This window comes from Physella acuta, unplaced genomic scaffold, assembly GCF_028476545.2.
Source record: "Physella acuta isolate Inbredline_101_S28 unplaced genomic scaffold, ASM2847654v3 ptg000494l, whole genome shotgun sequence".
Lineage (NCBI taxonomy): Eukaryota > Metazoa > Mollusca > Gastropoda > Physidae > Physella > Physella acuta.
The window spans coordinates 1288420-1308509 of NW_026732013.1; the positions used below are offsets into that span (position 1 = coordinate 1288420).

Genomic DNA, 20090 nt, shown 5'->3' on the forward strand with positions numbered 1-20090 from the left:
AACCTTTTTTATGCTAGTAGTTGTATCACTACCTACCTAGAGACTAATGATCTAATCTAAACCCTCTCTTTAAGTTTAAACATAATCTACTTGATAAACAATTGTAGCTGGAAAAAATATGGGTTTGGTTGGACACAGAAATTCTAACAGTATTGTTAGAACAAAAACTTAAATAAAGCATATAAAATATAATATATAGGCTATTATTATAGTCGTCTATTTTAAATTCATTTAAATAGGACTGGGGTGTGTGGGGGGGGGGGGGGGGGGGGGGGGGCTATTTGTTTATTAAAATTAAAATTGCGAAATTTTTATAAAATAAATTTAGAATAACGTCCCTTGCAAGTTTTCTTTCTGTAAACATGTCTGACAAATACAAAAATTTTCAGAGTGTGTACGAATTAGACGCCCAGAAAGAAGAGAACAAAAAAGCCAGACAGTTAATACTTGAACAGGTACAAAAGTAGTCGTTGAATCCGTTCGTAATACTCACCTAGTATTATTTACTGTACTGGCGAATTATTATTAATATTTCGATTTGGGGTCGGGTCGTACTCAACTCATGTCATGTCGGTAATCTATCGTTTTGGGTACGTAAAATCGCCCGCGATTTGTAATGTGAAAAACAGGTGACTCCTTAAATTTTAATAACTATTTCACATTTTGAGGAGAATTTATGTTTTAAAAAATTCAAAAATGTTTCCTTGATTCATTTATGTACCTGTTTTTAAACAATTGAATTAAAACTTTTCCGTAATAAATGAAGACTAGCGATGTTTCCTACAGATGCAACCATGCTCATTTACTATAGCAGCCATCTTGTCTAAGTTTTATTTTTATAAGCTTTTAGCGCCAGATTCAGGGGGAAGTCACTCTATTTTACAAATGGCTGCTGTTTATATAGCAAATCTTGCTCTCAGACACTGCTGTTTAAAGTTAATTTCTGGCCTATATCGATATATTTAGCCATTGATTTAGGTTTATTATTCATTTATCTATATTTCTATAATATTTGACACAAAAGTATGACAATATACCTCTATTAAAGCCTTGACAATGAGGTAACGTTTTCGTACATAAATAGCCGCGGGCGATTTTACGTACCCAAAACGATAGATTACCGTCATGTCCTAGCCGCGCTAGCGTTGAGTGAGACCACTCACTGACTCTCACAATCAATAAATTATAGATCTAGATCTAGGCCTAACCTACTGAAAGGACATTGTTTATAGATCTATTATTGTTTTGAGTTTATATTTAACTCAATGCAACAAGTCGCCAGTTGGTTGAGGCCACGACGGGGGGACGTTCTGACCGGTAATAATAATCTATCGTTTTGGGTACGTAAAATCGCCCGCAACTAGTAATGTGAAAAACAGGTGACTCCTTAAATTTTAATAATTATTTCACATTTTGAGGAGGATTTGTGTTTTGAAAAATACAAAAATGTTTCCTTGTTTCATTTATGTACCTGTTTTCAAACAATTGAATTAAAACTTTTCAATAATAAATGAATACTAGCGATGTTTCCAACAGATGCAACCATGCTCATTTACTATAGCAGCCATCTTGTTTAAGTTCTTTCTTTGTTAACTTATAGCGCGAGATCAGGGGAAGGCAACTCTATTTTACAAATGGCTGCTGTTTATATAGGAAATCCTGCTCGCAAACACTGCTGTTAAAAGTTAATTTTTTGCCTATATTGATATATTTAGCTATTGATTTAGGTTATTTATTCATTTATCTATAATATTTGACACAAATATATCAAAATATACTTCTATTAAAGCCTTGACAATGAGGTGACTTTTTCGTACATTACTAGCCGCGGGCGATTTTACGTACCCAAAACGATAGATTACCGATAATATATGCTAAAGGGCCTATGGTACTATACTGTAAAAAAAAGCCTAATTAAAACTCTTAACTCTATCTAACTAAACTCTAAACTCTAAAGTCTAAAGTCTTATAAAGTTTTGGCTTTGACTTAGTCACTTACTAATGAAAGCTTCTTATTTTCAGAATGTAATAAAATATTTAATAGGCTAGGGCCCTATGTTTATTTATTTAGCTGATATTAATTAAACCTATTTGTAATGTGTTTTTAAAAAAAAGGCCAAAAAGAAATATGAAATCTCTGAGGCAAAGAAAGAAAGGGCAAGAAAATTAGGTGAAGGAACATGGATGCTTGATTCAGTCACACAGCGCATTGATAAAGAAGAAAAGGCAGGTTGCATTTTTCTGTCATTTTTATATTGAAAAGTGCAATATAAATATTAAATTAAAAAATTTATTTGGGACTGCCTATCTTTTATATTTGCTGCAACTGTAACAGGGCTTGGCAACACATTATTGTATTGAGTTTTTTGTGTGCTGTTTTTGCTGTTAGTTTGGGCTAGAGTTTGGAATGGCAAGTACTAGATCTACCAGCAAAGTATTACTTAAACTACACAACTTGACTACATCACAAAAGTTACCATTTTGTCAAAAATTTAAGCCAGAAACAAAAACAAAAAACTGTTCTTCTTTTAGTAGTTTAAGCTATGAGTTATATATATGTTAGGTTTTATTACCATTTTCTATTGGCCTACTACTTTGGGCTGTGAAAATACTGAAAATTTATTTTATTAATTATTCAAAAAAATAATTAGAAAAATTGATTTTGTAAATTGTAATTCAGGAAGTGGAAAAAGAAAAAAAGAAAAAAGTGAAGAAAGCAAAAAAGAAAAAGAAAAAACGATCAAGTTCAGCATCAAATGATAGTGTATGTATTTAATGTAATTTTAGCATTAAGTTCACCAGATTATAACTTTATTTAAATTATAACAATTAAATAACTTTTAGGTCAGTATAATGTTTTTTAGTATAAAATTTTAATTAAGTAAAGTAAAAAAAATAAATTTTACTGAAGGAAAAATTAAAATATGAAGAGAATTTTTTTTTTAAAGAATGCAAGTGAAGGTGAAGTTTGGACAGAAGTTTCCAAGTCCAACCATGGACCTGCTTCAGTTAAAGGACCTCAACTCCAAGTAAATCAGTTTTATTTGTTTCTTAGATCATGATTCTCGTGTTTGAATACTTAGTTGATGATTTAGTTGTTTTACATCATGTGTAAAAATTAATGGTTTAGAAATCTATTTTCATTAGCGTGAAAGCTGGATGGAAGCCCCAATTAACCTGATACCAACCACCTCTAGGCAAGAAATTCGAAATGCCATTTTGAAAGACAAAGAAGAAGCCAGAAGGGAGGTTGAAAAATTAACACAGGTAAAGATTCCAGAATTTAGTTTGCATTTTAAAAGTGCTAGTAACAGAACGATTTTATTACCTACAGCTAAGATATCACTTACAGGGTCTATATAGTAGAAACCAGTTTCATGTTACTGTAAATAAAAGGTATGTTTTTAAAGTGTTATTTCTGATCAGGATTGAAGAAATATAACAATCATTTTGTTTTAGTAATAAGTTACAAGAAATAAGATAGTTGCAAGGTCTGAACTAATAACTGTTTGTAAGTGCAATTGTATGCTAATATAAGTTAAACCACACAACCCTGCTGTGTGTAGTGCTCTTAGAAAGCTGTATTTACTTATTTTAGTTTGATATTTTTTTCAAGCCAGGCCGGCATGTACGTGAACTAAACCCCTACTGGAAAGATGGTGGCACAGGTCTCCCAGATAGTCGTCAAGATGTGAAGGTGCCATCTAGTGGCACAGGTGATGGTGGAGTTGCCTGGTTAAGGAAAGCCTACAGTAGGTGTAAGCAGCAAGCTGAGGATGAAGGAAGGAGCTTAGAGGAAGTGGCAGCTGAGAGGTGGGGGGTAAGTGGCAGCTGAGAGGTGGGGGGTAAGTGGCAGCTGAGAGGTGGGGGGTAAGTGGCAGCTGAGAGGTGGGTGGGGGGGGGGTAAGTGGCAGCTGAGAGGTGGGGGGTAAGTGGCAGCTGAGAGGTGGGTGGGGGGGGGGGGGGTAAGTGGCAGCTGAGAGGTGGGTGGGGGGGGGGGGTAAGTGGCAGCTGAGAGGTGGGGGGGGGGTTAGTGGCAGCTGAGAGGTGGGGGGAGTGGTAGCTGAGAGGTGGGGGTGAGTGGGTGCAATACATTTTAAAAGTTTGTAAAATTATCCAATAGAATGTATGAATTTCTCAACTTTTTATTCTCTATATATTTCAGTCTCTTAAAAAGCTTGAATCTATGTTGGAGGAAGCAGAAAAGAAACAAAAAGATGTTGCTCAAAGGAAAGATAACAGAGACAGAATAGAGGGCAGAAAGGAGCCAAGGAAATATGAAATGGACAGAACTCAAGAAAAGATGGGTACAAGCCGTAGGGATGATCCATCAGAAAAGCAAAATCGTGACTCCAGGTATTCACACAGAGATCAGCCTAGACATGAGGATAAAGATAACAGAAGATCTGGTTTTCGTCGTCCTGGATCTGATAGTGATGAGGATAAGGATAATAGAAGATCTGGCTTTCGTCGTCCTGGATCTGGTAGTGATGAGGATAAAAATAATAGAAGGCCTGGCTTTCGTCGTCCTGGATCTGGTAGTGATGAGGATAAAGATAATAGAAGAACTGGCTTTCGTCGTCCTGGATCTGGTAGTGATGAGGATAAAGATAATAGAAGAACTGGCTTTCGTCGTCCTGGATCTGGTAGTGATGAGGATAAAAATAATAGAAGGCCTGGCTTTCGTCGCCCTGCTTCTGATCATAATGAGGATAAAGATAATAGAAGATCTGGGTTTCGTCGCCCTGGATCTGATAATGAGGATGATAAAGATACCAGACGGTCTGGCTTTCGTCGCCCTGCTTCTGATTTTGATAAAGGTAAAGCTGACAAAAGGTCTGGCTTTCGTCTCCCTGCTGGATCTGACAGTGATGAGGATGTAAAAAATTCCCATTCTGATCATAGGAAGAGGTCTTCACCTGGACGCAACTCTTATAGAAGAGAAGGCTTTGTGAGACCCTCAGATGCTGAAGAGGATTCTTATAGAGGTAGAGGCAGGTCAGGTGGTGAAGGGGGTAGAGGGAAGTCAGGTGATGACACTCCTGCGTGGAAGAAGAAGCCAGTGGTGCAGCCAGTCAGAGAACAGCCTACAGAAGAGAAGAAGAAAGCTGAAAAGGTGAACATCAGAAGAAAATCTACCAGTTCATCTGCTTCAGGTTAGTGTTCAAGTTTTTAACAAAAAACTACACAAATTGTTGTAGTGAATACTGACTAGTTAGTGCCTTTTTTAATTCACATTAATATTCAAAGTTTGCAACAAAAAAAATCATGGAATAAAAACGTAAATCATTTATTTTAGATGACAGTGCTTGTTCTGCGAGCTCTTCTGAATCAGAGGAAGAAAAGAAACACGAGGAACCAGCAAAGATCTTAAGTGAAGAAGAATTGAATGAATTGGCGGCAAAGATTTTAAGAGCTGAGATCATGGGAGAAAATGTGAGTTATTATCTGTGTGCTCATTTAATGCCAGTTGTTTACATTAAAAGGTCTTTTATGGTTTTACCTAAACACTAATTTAATTTATTTTTGAATTAACATTTGTGAAATACTGTGTCAGGATTTAGCTGCAGAACTGAAGGAGAAATTAGAAAATGCCAGAAAACAGAGAGAAGCTTCAAAATCTGGGGGAGAGAAGCAGGCAGATTTCTGTCACAGAAGGAAGGAGCAGGGTGGGGAGAGGAAGACCAGGGCTCACAAGGAGGAAGGAGAGGAGGACAACGTGGTTGTTCTGTCTCGGACAAGCAAGGGAGGACTGGTCAGGCCGGTCGCTGGATCTGGTGAACAGTGGGGGGGCCCAAGTGGGAAAAAACGCAAGAAGACTGTAAGTACTGTCAGAATTTGTTTGTGTGATATGGGGATAGTTGTACTGGGGTGTTGGTATTTATGTGGTGTTTGTGAGTTGTTAGAATTTTTGTGCTGTTTTTAAGGTGTTTGTGTTTGTGTGGTGTTTGTGGGTTGTTAGTATTTGTGTTGTTTTGTTGTTTGTTAGTGTTTGTGTGGTGTTTCTGGGTTGTTGGTATTTTTGTGCTATTTATGGGTTGTGTACAACATATATCAAGTATTTCCTTTCCTCTACATCCTCTATATAGCTAATGTTGTATGTCCACCTCCTCTATATAGCTAATGTTGTATGTCCACCTCCTCTATATAGCTAATGTTGTATGTCCACCTCCTCTATATAGCTAATGTTGTATGTCCACCTCCTCTATATAGCTAATGTTGTATGTCCACCTCCTCTATATAGCTAATGTTGTATGTCCACCTCCTCTATATAGCTAATGTTGTATGTCCACCTCCTCTATATAGCTAATGTTGTATGTCCATCTCCTCTATATAGCTAATGTTGTATGTCCACCTCCCCTATATAGCTAATGTTGTATGTCCACCTCCTCTATATAGCTAATGTTCTATGTCCACCTCCTCTATATAGCTAATGTTGTATGTCCACCTCCTCTATATAGCTAATGTTGTATGTCCACCTCCTCTATATAGCTAATGTTGTATGTCCACCTCCCCTATATAGCTAATGTTGTATGTCCACCTCCTCTATATAGCTAATGTTGTATGTCCACCTCCTCTATATAGCTAATGTTGTATGTCCACCTCCTCTATATAGCTAATGTTGTATGTCCACCTCCTCTATATAGCTAAAGTTGTATGTCCACCTCCCCTATATAGCTAATGTTGTATGTCCACCTCCCCTATATAGCTAATGTTGTATGTCCACCTCCTCTATATTGCTAATGTTGTATGTCCACCTCCACTATATAGCTAATGTTGTATGTCCACCTCCACTATATAGCTAATGTTGTATGTCCACCTCCACCTCCTCTATATAGCTAATGTTGTATGTCCACCTCCTCTATATAGCTAATGTTGTATGTCCACCTCTATATAGCTAATGTTGTATGTCCATCTCCTCTATATAGCTAATGTTGTATGTCCACCTCCTCTATATAGCTAATGTTGTATGTCCACCTCCTCTATATAGCTAATGTTGTATGTCCACCTCCTCTATATAGCAAATGTTGTATGTCCACCTCCTCTATATAGCTAATGTTGTATGTCCACCTCTATATAGCTAATCTATAATATAAGCGGGCTGAGCGTGTGTCAGTCCTTCCTTCCTTCCTTCCTTCTGTCATCGCTATAGCTTTCGGAACCATAAAAGTAAACATTCGCACCATGCTGTGCTTTTCAGTGCACCGCCGTGTCTTATTATAAGTAATAGAGTAGGGTTCGTTTATATAACGGCATAGAGCTATTTTATAAATGCCACTGTGTTTACTTTTTTGCATAACGTTATGAAAATATTGAATATTCGCACATTGCTAAAACATATTAAAAAAATCAATGTCAAATATCATTTTAGTTTATATTCCTAGAAAAAATGGATACATTTCCATAAAAGTAGGTCGAAAAAACTAATTAATTCAACTTTTTTTTTGTGGTAATTTTTTCAAGGGAGGTAATTTAAAAATATATTTAACTCAACAATAATTTAAGTTAATCTTTTTTTTATTACTACCGCATTGATTAGTCTATGTTAAGGTTCATAATTAAAAGAGAAAAATGTTAAGATTATTTATATTATTTTCTAATTAGTCTATGATTTCTCAAAATCACTATTTTTTGTTTTTGTTTTTTGGTGTTAACAGATGGTGAAATTTTATAATTATAGTATAGAGAATGCTGGAAAGACTCTCTCTAGGCGCGGACGCCTGGGAAAAGCGTGTTTTTCGGTGGTTATTCTAATTACATTGCCAATGTGTTTTCTTAGAAGCATAAAAGTAAACACCACTTGCCGTACATTCATTTGCATCGCATTGTTTTATTGTAAGTTATGGAGTAGGATCTATTTATGTGACTTAAATTTTTAATGTTGGAAAGGCTCTCTTTGGGCGCGGACGCCTAAAAAAGCGTGTTGTTTGGTGGTGATTCTAATGTTGTGGTTGTGTTGTTTTTTTTTTTGGTTGTGTTGTGGTTGTGTTGTGGTTGTTTTTTGGTTGTGTTGTGGTTGTTTTTTGGTTGTGTTGTGGTTGTGTTGTGGTTGTGTTGTGGTTGATTTTTGGTTGTGTTGTGGTTGTGTTGTGGTTGTGTTGTGGCTGTGTTGTGGTTGTGTTTTTGTTGTGGTTGTGTTTTTGTTGTGGTTGTGTTGTAGTTGTGGTTGTGGTTGTGTTTGTGGTTGTGTTGTGGTTGTGTTGTGGTTGTGTTGTGGTTGTGTTGTGGTTGTGTTGTGGTTGTGTTGTGGTTGTGTTGTGGTTGTGTTGTGGTTGTGTTGTGGCTGTGTTGTGGTTGTGTTATGGCTGTGTTGTGGTTGTGTTGTGGTTGTGTTGTGGTTGTGTTGTGGTTGTGTTGTGTTTGTGGTTGTGTTTTTTGTGTTTGTGTTGTTTTTGTTTGTTTTGTTCTGTTCCAAAGTTGGTACATTTAAAAAAGATTTACCGTGGCGGAGCACGGGATGCAGCTAGTGTTGTATGTCCACCTCCTCTATCTAGCTAATGTTGTATGTCCACCTCCTCTATATAGCTAATGTTGTATGTCCACCTCCTCTATATAGCTAATGTTGTATGTCCACCTCCTCTATATACCTAATGTTGTATGTCCACCTCCTCTATATAGCTAATGTTGTATGTCCACCTCCCCTATATAGCTAATGTTGTATGTCCACCTCCTCTATATAGCTAATGTTGTATGTCCACCTCCTCTATATAGCTAATGTTGTATGTCCACCTCCTCTATATAGCTAATGTTGTATGTCCATCTCCTATATATAGCTAATGTTGTATGTCTATCTCCTCTATATAGCTAATGTTGTATGTCCACTTCTATATAGCTAATGTTGTATGTCCATCTCCTCTATATAGCTAATGTTGTATGTCCACCTCCTATATAGCTAATGTTGTATGTCCACCTCCTCTATATAGCTAATGTTGTATGTCCACCTCTATATAGCTAATGTTGTATGTCCACCTCCTCTATATAGCTAATGTTGTATGTCCACCTCCTCTATATAGCTAATGTTGTATGTCCACCTCCTCTATATAGCTAATGTTGTATGTCCACCTCCTCTATATAGCTAATGTTGTATGTCCACCTCCTCTATATAGCTAATGTTGTATGTCCACCTCCTCTATATAGCTAATGTTGTATGTCCACCTCCTCTATATAGCTAATGTTGTATGTCCACCTCCTCTATATAGCCAATGTTGTATGTCCACCTCCTCTATATAGCTAATGTTGTATGTCCACCTCCTCTATATAGCTAATGTTGTATGTCCACCTCTATATAGCTAATGTTGTATGTCCACCTCCTCTATATAGCCAATGTTGTATGTCCACCAGGTACCCACACACAGTATGACAGGGGACAGGACAATTTATTTTGATAATGATGACCAGTTTGACCTCAAGACTTTGGTGAGTAGCTGCTGCAAAGTTCTCAGGTTTCTTGTGTACTTTAGCCAGATACAATTTCTCCAAGCTAACACTTATAGCTGCTGCATAGTTCTCAGGTTACTTGTGTACTTTAGCCAGATACAATTTCTCCAAGCTAACACTTATAGCTGCTGCATAGTTCTCAGGTTACTTGTGTACTTTAGCCAGATACAATTGCTCCAAGCTAACACTTATAGCTGGTGCATAGTTCTCAGGTTACTTGTGTACTTTAGCCAGATACAATTGCTCCAAGCTAACACTTATAGCTGCTGCATAGTTCTCAGGTTACTTGTGTACTTTAGCCAGATACAATTTCTCCAAGCTAACACTTATAACTGCTGCATAGTTCTCAGGTTTCTTGTGTACTTTAGCCAGGTACAATTTCTCCAAGCTAACACCTATAACTGCTGCATAGTTCTCAGGTTTCTTGTGTACTTTAGCCAGATACACTTTCTCCAAGCTAACACTTATAGCTGGTGCATAGTTCTCAGGTTACTTGTGTACTTTAGCCAGGTACAATTTCTCCAAGCTAACACTTATAGCTGCTGCGTAGTTCTCAGGTTACTTGTGTACTTTAGCCAGATACAATTTCTCCAAGCTAACACCTATAACTGCTGCATAGTTCTCAGGTTTCTTGTGTACTTTAGCCAGATACAATTTCTCCAAGCTAACACTTATAGCTGGTGCATAGTTCTCAGGTTACTTGTGTACTTTAGCCAGATACACTTTCTCCAAGCTAACACTTATAGCTGGTGCATAGTTCTCAGGTTACTTGTGTACTTTAGCCAGGTACAATTTCTCCAAGCTAACACTTATAGCTGCTGCATAGTTCTCAGGTTACTTGTGTACTTTAGCCAGATACAATTTCTCCAAGCTAACACTTATAGCTGCTGCGTTGTTCTCAGGTTACTTGTGTACTTTAGCCAGATACAATTTCTCCAAGCTAACACTTATAGCTGCTGCGTAGTTCTCAGGTTACTTGTGTACTTTAGCCAGATACAATTTCTCCAAGCTAACACTTATAGCTGCTGCATAGTTCTCAGGTTACTTGTGTACTTTAGCCAGATACAATTTCTCCAAGCTAACACCTATAACTGCTGCATAGTTCTCAGGTTACTTGTGTACTTTAGCCAGATACAATTTCTCCAAGCTAACACCTATAACTGCTGCATAGTTCTCAGGTTTCTTGTGTACTTTAGCCAGATACAATTTCTCCAAGCTAACACTTATAGCTGGTGCATAGTTCTCAGGTTACTTGTGTACTTTAGCCAGATACACTTTCTCCAAGCTAACACTTATAGCTGGTGCATAGTTCTCAGGTTACTTGTGTACTTTAGCCAGGTACAATTTCTCCAAGCTAACACTTATAGCTGCTGCATAGTTCTCAGGTTACTTGTGTACTTTAGCCAGATACAATTTCTCCAAGCTAACACTTATAGCTGCTGCGTTGTTCTCAGGTTACTTGTGTACTTTAGCCAGATACAATTTCTCCAAGCTAACACTTATAGCTGCTGCGTAGTTCTCAGGTTACTTGTGTACTTTAGCCAGATACAATTTCTCCAAGCTAACACTTATAGCTGCTGCATAGTTCTCAGGTTACTTGTGTACTTTAGCCAGATACAATTTCTCCAAGCTAACACCTATAACTGCTGCATAGTTCTCAGGTTTCTTGTGTACTTTAGCCAGATACAATTGCTCCAAGCTAACACTTATAGCTGGTGCATAGTTCTCAGGTTACTTGTGTACTTTAGCCAGATACACTTTCTCCAAGCTAACACTTATAGCTGCTGCATAGTTCTCAGGTTACTTGTGTACTTTAGCCAGATACAATCGCTCTAAGCTAACACTTATTTGACATATCTTCAGGTTGAGAGGGAAAAAGCTGGCACAGCAGAAGATCAGAATTCTATGTTTGCCAGGTTGGCTGGTAGGGTAAGTACTAGAACTTATGATAGGTCAGCTAGTCTAGATTGTTTTATTAATTTTTTTTTGTTTTATATTTGCCCTTGTTTAGTCACATGATAAAATCTAGTCACATGACAAAAACATGGATGTTGATGATTAAAATATTTGCTTTAACTTGTCAAGTCACATGACAAAATCTAGTCACATGACAAAGACATGGATGTTGATGATTAAAATATTTGCTTTAACTTGTCTAGTCACATGACAAAATCTAGTCACACGACAAAGACATGGATGTTGATGATTAAAATATTTGCTTTAACTTGTCTAGTCACATGACAAAATCTAGTCACACGACAAAGACATGGATGTTGATGATTAAAATATTTGCTTTAACTTGTCTAGTCACATGACAAAATCTAGTCACATGACAAAGACATGGATGTTGATGATTAAAATATTTGCTTTAACTTGTCTAGTCACATGATAAAATCTAGTCACATGACAAAGACATGGATGTTGATGATTAAAATATTTTCTTTAACTTGTCTAGTCACATGACAAAGACATGGATGTTGATGATTAAAATATTTGCTTTAACTTGTCTAGTCACATGACAAAGACATGGATGTTGATGATTAAAATATTTGCTTTAACTTGTCTAGTCACATGACAAAGACATGGATGTTGATGATTAAAATATTTGCTTTAACTTGTCTAGTCACATGACAAAGACATGGATGTTGACGACATTTTCCTGACAAAAGCTGCCATCAAACAACACGCTGAGCAAGCTGCTACAAGGGACAAGGCTGCTGCTATTTTTGGTAACTTCCTTTGTCAACTAAAAATATTTCAGCTTAAATGGTCAAAGTCATGTTAAAGTAAAAAAATATATACGACTGGAAAAGTTAAAAAAAAAAAAAAAAAAAAAAAAATTATGACTGCACAAGTTAAACTACAAACAACACTGTTGCAGAACACAAGAAGATGAGCTCAGCCATGGACAAGTGTACCAGGTGCCTCAAGAAGGTTCCCAAACACCTCATCATTGCCATAGGGTCAAAGGTGAGTCACTTTGTTTATAAGAGAAAAAATCTTGTGTCAAGCCCTATTCATGTCAATATGCCACAGAATAAAATGTTACACTTTTTTCGTAGATAGGTTCTCATAGTTATCTGCTAGTATAAAGGATTTTTCATGCTAATCATTTGTAAATTCCTGAAATTGAACTTTTATACAGAGTTATCTGTGCTTGCCTCCCCACCGCTCCTTGACAGAGGGCCACTGTTTTGTTGTCCCTATTCACCATGTGTCATCTGCTACAAGCATGGATGAAGATGTCTGGCGGGAGATGCAGGTACACTTGTCCTCATACTTTGTTAGATGGAACTTAATTCTACAATTTACTTTCTTTCAAATTCTCATGTCCTTAAACAAGTTACGTGTAAAATATTTATTCCCTCCCTTTCATGCCAAACCTAGACGTTTAGAAAGTTACAAGTAAAATATTTTTTCCCTCCCTTTCATGCCAAACCAAGAAATTTAGAAAAAGTTACATGTAAAATACTTTTTCCCTCCATTCATGGCAGACGTTTAGAAAAAGTCTAGTCCAGATGTTCACCTCACAAGGCCAAGATGTTGTTGTCATGGAAACTGTGATGCACCTGAAACACTTCCCCCACACAGCGTTTGAATGTATCCCATTGGATAAGGAGCTGGGAGATTTAGCTCCCATTTATTTTAAAGTAATAAACCATCATCTTATTCTCCTACCAACATCATTTTATTCTCCTACCAACATCATCTTATTCTACTACCAACATCATCTTATTCTCCTACCAACATCATCTTATTCTTCTACTAACATCATCTTATTCTCCTACCAACATCATCTTATTCTACTACCAACATCATCTTATTCTTCTACTAACATCATCTTATTCTCCTACCAACATCATCTTATTCTCCTACCAACATCATCTTAATCTACTACCAACATCATCTTATTTTCCTACCAACATCATCTTATTCTCCTACCAACATCATCTTATTCTCCTACCAACATCATTTTATTCTCCTACTAACATGATTTACTGTACTTGTTAGCCTAGACTCAATTTGTTTTGATCTATCCATGTTTTAAACCAGGGGTCTCCAAACTTTTCAGCCCGAGGGCCGCATTAACTATCAAATTTCAGTTTGGGGGCCAGTTTCTTCCAGGCATGTCTTTGATTTTTCTGGGCAAAGTTCCTCAGCCATCACCAACAAACTTTTTTTCTGTGGACAAAAAGATCTCCGCGGGCCGGATAAGAGGACCTCGCGGGCCGTAGTTTGGAGACCCCTGTTTTAAACTATACTTTTTCAAAAATCCATCCCATTCATAAATGTTTAAACTTTAACTTGTACTATAATCTTTTATTCACTAAATATAAATAATTTTCTTATTTCTGTCTGTGTCATTATGAAAAGTTTGTCGTGTTCCTAATGTGATCAATGTTTGAACCTTCAGAAAGCCATCCAAGAGGCAGGCCCTGAGTGGTCAGACAACAAAAAACTTCACAGTCTCAGACAGAAAGATGTCAGACATGTGGTCAGTACAGTTTTTAAGTTCATTGTTAGACATGTGGTCAGTACAGTTTTTAAGTTTATTGTTAGACATGTGGTCAGTACAGTTTTTAAGTTTATTGTTAGTCATGTGGTCAGTACAGTTTTTACGTTTATTGTTAGACATGTGGTCAGTACAGTTTTTAAGTTCATTGTTGGTCAGACATGTGGTCAGTACAGTTTTTAAGTTCATTGTTAGACATGTGGTCAGTACAGTTTTTAAGTTTATTGTTGGTCATGTGGTCAGAACAGTTTTTAAGTTTATTGTTAGACATGTGGTCAGTACAGTTTTTAAGTTCATTGTTGGTCAGACATGTGGTCAGTACAGTTTTTAAGTTTATTGTTGGTCAGACATGTGGTCAGTACAGTTTTTAAGTTCATTGTTAGTCATGTGGTCAGTACAGTTTTTAAGTTTATTGTTAGACATGTGGTCAGTACAGTTTTTAAGTTTATTGTTAGACATGTGGTCAGTACAGTTTTTAAGTTTATTGTTAGGCATGTGGTCAGTACAGTTTTTACGTTTATTGTTAGACATGTGGTCAGTACAGTTTTTAAGTTTATTGTTAGACATGTGGTCAGTACAGTTTTTAAGTTTATTGTTAGACATGTGGTCAGTACAGTTTTTTAGTTCATTGTTAGTCATGTGGTCAGTACAGTTTTTAAGTTTATTGTTAGACATGTGGTCAGTACAGTTTTTAAGTTCATTGTTGGTCAGACATGTGGTCAGTACAGTTTTTTAGTTCATTGTTAGTCATGTGGTCAGTACAGTTTTTAAGTTTATTGTTAGACATGTGGTCAGTACAGTTTTTAAGTTTATTGTTAGACATGTGGTCAGTACAGTTTTTAAGTTTATTGTTAGACATGTGGTCAGTACAGTTTTTAAGTTTATTGTTAGACATGTGGTCAGTACAGTTTTTAAGTTCATTGTTGGTCAGACATGTGGTCAGTACAGTTTTTAAGTTTATTGTTGGTCAGACATGTGGTCAGAACAGTTTTTAAGTTTATTGTTAGACATGTGGTCAGTACAGTTTTTACGTTTATTGTTAGACATGTGGTCAGTACAGTTTTTTAGTTCATTGTTAGTCATGTGGTCAGTACAGTTTTTAAGTTTATTGTTAGACATGTGGTCAGTACAGTTTTTAAGTTCATTGTTGGTCAGACATGTGGTCAGTACAGTTTTTTAGTGCATTGTTAGTCATGTGGTCAGTACAGTTTTTAAGTTCATTGTTAGACATGTGGTCAGTACAGTTTTTAAGTTTATTGTTAGACATGTGGTCAGTACAGTTTTTAAGTTCATTGTTGGTCAGACATGTGGTCAGTACAGTTTTTAAGTTTATTGTTAGACATGTGGTCAGTACAGTTTTTACGTTTATTGTTAGACATGTGGTCAGTACAGTTTTTAAGTTCATTGTTGGTCAGACATGTGGTCAGTACAGTTTTTTAGTTCATTGTTAGTCATGTGGTCAGTACAGTTTTTTAGTTCATTGTTAGTCATGTGGTCAGTACAGTTTTTAAGTTTATTGTTAGACATGTGGTCAGTACAGTTTTTAAGTTCATTGTTGGTCAGACATGTGGTCAGTACAGTTTTTAAGTTTATTGTTAGACATGTGGTCAGTACAGTTTTTAAGTTTATTGTTAGACATGTGGTCAGTACAGTTTTTACGTTTATTGTTAGATATGTGGTCAGTACAGTTTTTAAGTTTATTGTTGGTCAGACATGTGGTCAGTACAGTTTTTAAGTTTATTGTTAGACATGTGGTCAGTACAGTTTTTAAGTTTATTGTTAGACATGTGGTCAGTACAGTTTTTAAGTTTATTGTTGGTCAGACATGTGGTCAGTACAGTTTTTTAGTTTGTTGTTAGATATGTGGTCAGTACAGTTTTTAAGTTTATTGTTAGACATGTGGTCAGTACAGTTTTTAAGTTTATTGTTAGACATGTGGTCAGTACAGTTTTTAAGTTTATTGTTAGACATGTGGTCAGTACAGTTTTTAAGTTTATTGTTAGACATGTGGTCAGTACAGTTTTTAAGTTTATTGTTAGACATGTGGTCAGTACAGTTTTTAAGTTTATTGTTAGACATGTGGTCAGTACAGTTTTTAAGTTTATTGTTAGACATGTGGTCAGTACAGTTTTTAAGTTTATTGTTAGACATGTGGTCAGTACAGTTTTTAAGTTTATTGTTAGTCATGTGGTCAGTACAGTTTTTAAGTTTATTGTTAGACATGTGGTCAGTACAGTTTTTAAGTTTATTGTTAGACATGTGGTCAGTACAGTTTTTAAGTTTATTGTTGGTCATGTGGTCAGAACAGTTTATAAGTTTATTGTTAGACATGTGGTCAGTACAGTTTTTACGTTTATTGTTAGACATGTGGTCAGTACAGTTTTTTAGTTCATTGTTGGTCAGACATGTGGTCAGAACAGTTTTTAAGTTTATTGTTGGTCAGACATGTGGTCAGAACAGTTTTTAAGTTTATTGTTGGTCAGACATGTGGTCAGTACAGTTTTTAAGTTTATTGTTGGTCAGACATGTGGTCAGTACAGTTTTTTAGTTCATTGTTAGGCTTGTGGTTAGTACAGTTTTTTAGTTCATTGTTGGTCAGACATGTGGTCAGTACAGTTTTTAAGTTTATTGTTGGTCAGACATGTGGTCAGTACAGTTTTTAAGTTTATTGTTAGACATGTGGTCAGTACAGTTTTTAAGTTTATTGTTAGACATGTGGTCAGTACAGTTTTTAAGTTTATTGTTAGTCATGTGGTCAGTACAGTTTTTAAGTTCATTGTTAGACATGTGGTCAGTACAGTTTTTTAGTTCATTGTTAGACATGTGGTCAGTACAGTTTTTAAGTTCATTGTTGGTCAGACATGTGGTCAGTACAGTTTTTAAGTTTATTGTTGGTCAGACATGTGGTCAGTACAGTTTTTAAGTTTATTGTTAGACATGTGGTCAGTACAGTTTTTAAGTTTATTGTTAGACATGTGGTCAGTACAGTTTTTAAGTTTATTGTTGGTCAGACATGTGGTCAGTACAGTTTTTTAGTTCATTGTTAGTCATGTGGTCAGTACAGTTTTTAAGTTTATTGTTAGACATGTGGTCAGTACAGTTTTTTAGTTCATTGTTAGACATGTGGTCAGTACAGTTTTTAAGTTCATTGTTAGACATGTGGTCAGTACAGTTTTTAAGTTTATTGTTGGTCAGACATGTGGTCAGTACAGTTTTTTAGTTTATTGTTAGACATGTGGTCAGTACAGTTTTTTAGTTCATTGTTAGTCATGTGGTCAGTACAGTTTTTAAGTTTATTGTTAGACATGTGGTCAGTACAGTTTTTAAGTTCATTGTTGGTCAGACATGTGGTCAGTACAGTTTTTAAGTTCATTGTTAGACATGTGGTCAGTACAGTTTTTAAGTTTATTGTTAGACATGTGGTCAGTACAGTTTTTAAGTTTATTGTTGGTCATGTGGTCAGTACAGTTTTTTAGTTCATTGTTAGACATGTGGTCAGTACAGTTTTTTAGTTCATTGTTAGACATGTGGTCAGTACAGTTTTTTAGTTCATTGTTAGACATGTGGTCAGAACAGTTTTTAAGTTTATTGTTGGTCAGACATGTGGTCAGTACAGTTTTTAAGTTCATTGTTGGTCAGACATGTGGTCAGTACAGTTTTTAAGTTCATTGTTGGTCAGACATGTGGTCAGTACAGTTTTTAAGTTTATTGTTGGTCAGACATGTGGTCAGTACAGTTTTTAAGTTTATTGTTAGACATGTGGTCAGTACAGTTTTTAAGTTTATTGTTGGTCAGACATATTGTCAGTACAGTTTTTTAGTTTATTGTTAGACATGTGGTCAGTACAGTTTTTTAGTTCATTGTTAGACATGTGGTCAGTACAGTTTTTTAGTTCATTGTTAGACATGTGGTCAGTACAGTTTTTTAGTTCATTGTTAGACATGTGGTCAGAACAGTTTTTAAGTTTATTGTTGGTCAGACATGTGGTCAGTACAGTTTTTAAGTTTATTGTTGGTCAGACATGTGGTCAGTACAGTTTTTTAGTTCATTGTTAGGCTTGTGGTTAGTACAGTTTTTTAGTTCATTGTTGGTCAGACATGTGGTCAGTACAGTTTTTAAGTTCATTGTTAGACATGTGGTCAGTACAGTTTTTAAGTTTATTGTTGGTCATGTGGTCAGAACAGTTTATAAGTTTATTGTTGGTCAGACATGTAGTCAGTACAGTTTTTTAGTTCATTGTTAGGCTTGTGGTTAGTACAGTTTTTTAGTTCATTGTTGGTCAGACATGTGGTCAGTACAGTTTTTAAGTTCATTGTTAGACATGTGGTCAGTACAGTTTTTAAGTTTATTGTTAGACATGTGGTGAGTACAGTTTTTAAGTTTATTGTTAGACATGTGGTCAGTACAGTTTTTAAGTTTATTGTTAGACATGTGGTCAGTACAGTTTTTAAGTTTATTGTTGGTCAGACATGTGGTCAGTACAGTTTTTAAGTTCATTGTTAGACATGTGGTCAGTACATTGTTGTGGACATTTAAAAGTTTAGAATAAATCAAGTGCTTAAAACTTGACCAATTGCTTGGTTGCACCAGAAGCAAGAAATGCTCTAATAGATGTGTGAACCTGCCCTTTAACACACATATTTTCTCTCTCCAGATACCAAAAGGTTTCCCATATTTTAGTGTAGATTTTGGTCTAGACGGGGGATACGCTACAGTTATTGAGGACGAGGCCAAATTCACAGCATATTTTGGAAGGGTAAGTGAAATGGATGTTTACAGGTTTGAACCAGAATAGTTGCCTGCCCCTGGCATCCCTTTAACTGCTGATTGTATTTATTAAAGTTGTCTCCCCTGTGAAGGTTGTTGAAATAGTTCATAAGTCAAGTCTCTAACAATTTAGTCCCAGACAAATAAGTTTGTTGGCTAATGGAGGTGTGAAAATGTGACCCACTGTTGTGATACAAGTTGTTAGCCATACAATAACCAACATTTGTACTGACTGGTGTGATACAAGTTGTTAGCCATACAATAACCAACATTTGTACTGACTGTTGTGATACAAGTTGTTAGCCATACAATAACCAACATTTGTACTGACTGTTGTGATGCAAGTTGTTAGCCATACAATAACCAACATTTGTACTGACTGTTGTGATACAAGTTGTTAGCCATACAATAACCAACATTTGTACTGACTGTTGTGATACAAGTTGTTAGTCATACAATAACCAACATTTGTACTGACTGTTGTGATACAAGTTGTTAGCCATACAATAACCAACATTTGTCACGTACAGGAAATTGTTGGTGGAATGTTGGATGCCGAGCCCACACTGTGGAGACACCCACACAAGCAAAGCTTTGAGGACCAGCGACAGAAGGTTCTGGAGTTTGAAAAAATGTGGAGACCTTTTGATTGGACGGCTAACTTAACCCTGGGCGACTGAAGAAATTTGACTCAAAAGTTGTGCAGTTTGAAAAAATGTGGAGCCCCTTTGAAGAGATTTGAGACATTAGGACTTAGGAGCAGATTCAGATTGGATGTTTGAGAGCCCAGATGATTGAAGGATGGATGTTATGATTGAGGGAGAGTTAGACTGAATGATTGGAGAATGACCAGATGATTGAAGGATGGATGTGATGATTGAATGAGAGTAAGACTGAATAATTGGAGAAAGACCAGATGATTGAAGGATGGATGTGATGATTGAGGGAGAGTTAGACTGAATGATTGGAGAACTGAAACCGGATGATTGAGGGAGAGTGAGTCTGGATGATTTTAAAGTTTTCAGAAGTTGATACAAAAGTTTGATATACAAATTTTAAGTAACATGAATAAACAAATTAGCAATTATTCTATTGTTACACTTATTTATAACAAATCACTGTTTTTGCAAGCCATATTAATTTTTAATACAAATCTAATTTTTTTCTTAGACCCCATTTATTATAAGCTTTTACTCAAGTCACATTGTTGTGGGGTCAAGGAACACGTTAGTGGGGTCAAGGAACATGTTTGATTAGGATTTAGAACTATCATATAAGGCAGTGGTTGCTGTTGATACAAGCCTTTAGATATCGCTATTATAAACCATGTTTCTAGCTCTGGTCAATGACAGATTTGATTGATAAAACACCA

At 36.1% G+C, this 20090-nt stretch overlaps 1 protein-coding gene across 1 annotated transcript; it reads left to right on the forward strand.

Moving 5' to 3' along the window:
* Window positions 1-349: 349 nt before the first annotated feature.
* LOC131944472 (CWF19-like protein 2) lies at window positions 350-19805 on the forward strand. Its single transcript, XM_059305103.1, has 18 exons — window positions 350-455; window positions 2116-2230; window positions 2685-2764; window positions 2949-3029; window positions 3148-3267; window positions 3617-3820; window positions 4166-5156; window positions 5300-5436; window positions 5558-5821; window positions 9343-9417; window positions 11302-11367; window positions 12062-12167; window positions 12320-12408; window positions 12584-12700; window positions 12933-13088; window positions 13853-13933; window positions 18606-18707; window positions 19249-19805. The coding sequence occupies exons 1-18, from the start codon at window positions 363-365 to the stop codon at window positions 19396-19398; spliced, it is 3027 nt and encodes a 1008-aa protein (XP_059161086.1). The 5' UTR covers window positions 350-362; the 3' UTR covers window positions 19399-19805.
* Window positions 19806-20090: the final 285 nt, after the last annotated feature.

Coding starts and splice junctions, on each gene's coding strand:
- LOC131944472 (XM_059305103.1), top strand. CDS start 363: ATGTCTGACAAATACAAAAATTTTCAGAGTGTGTACGAATTAGACGCC. Junction 3,821..4,165: donor TGGCAGCTGAGAGGTGGGGG/GTAAGTGGCAGC, acceptor TATATATTTCAG/TCTCTTAAAAAGCTTGAATC. Junction 13,089..13,852: donor TAGCTCCCATTTATTTTAAA/GTAATAAACCAT, acceptor TTGAACCTTCAG/AAAGCCATCCAAGAGGCAGG.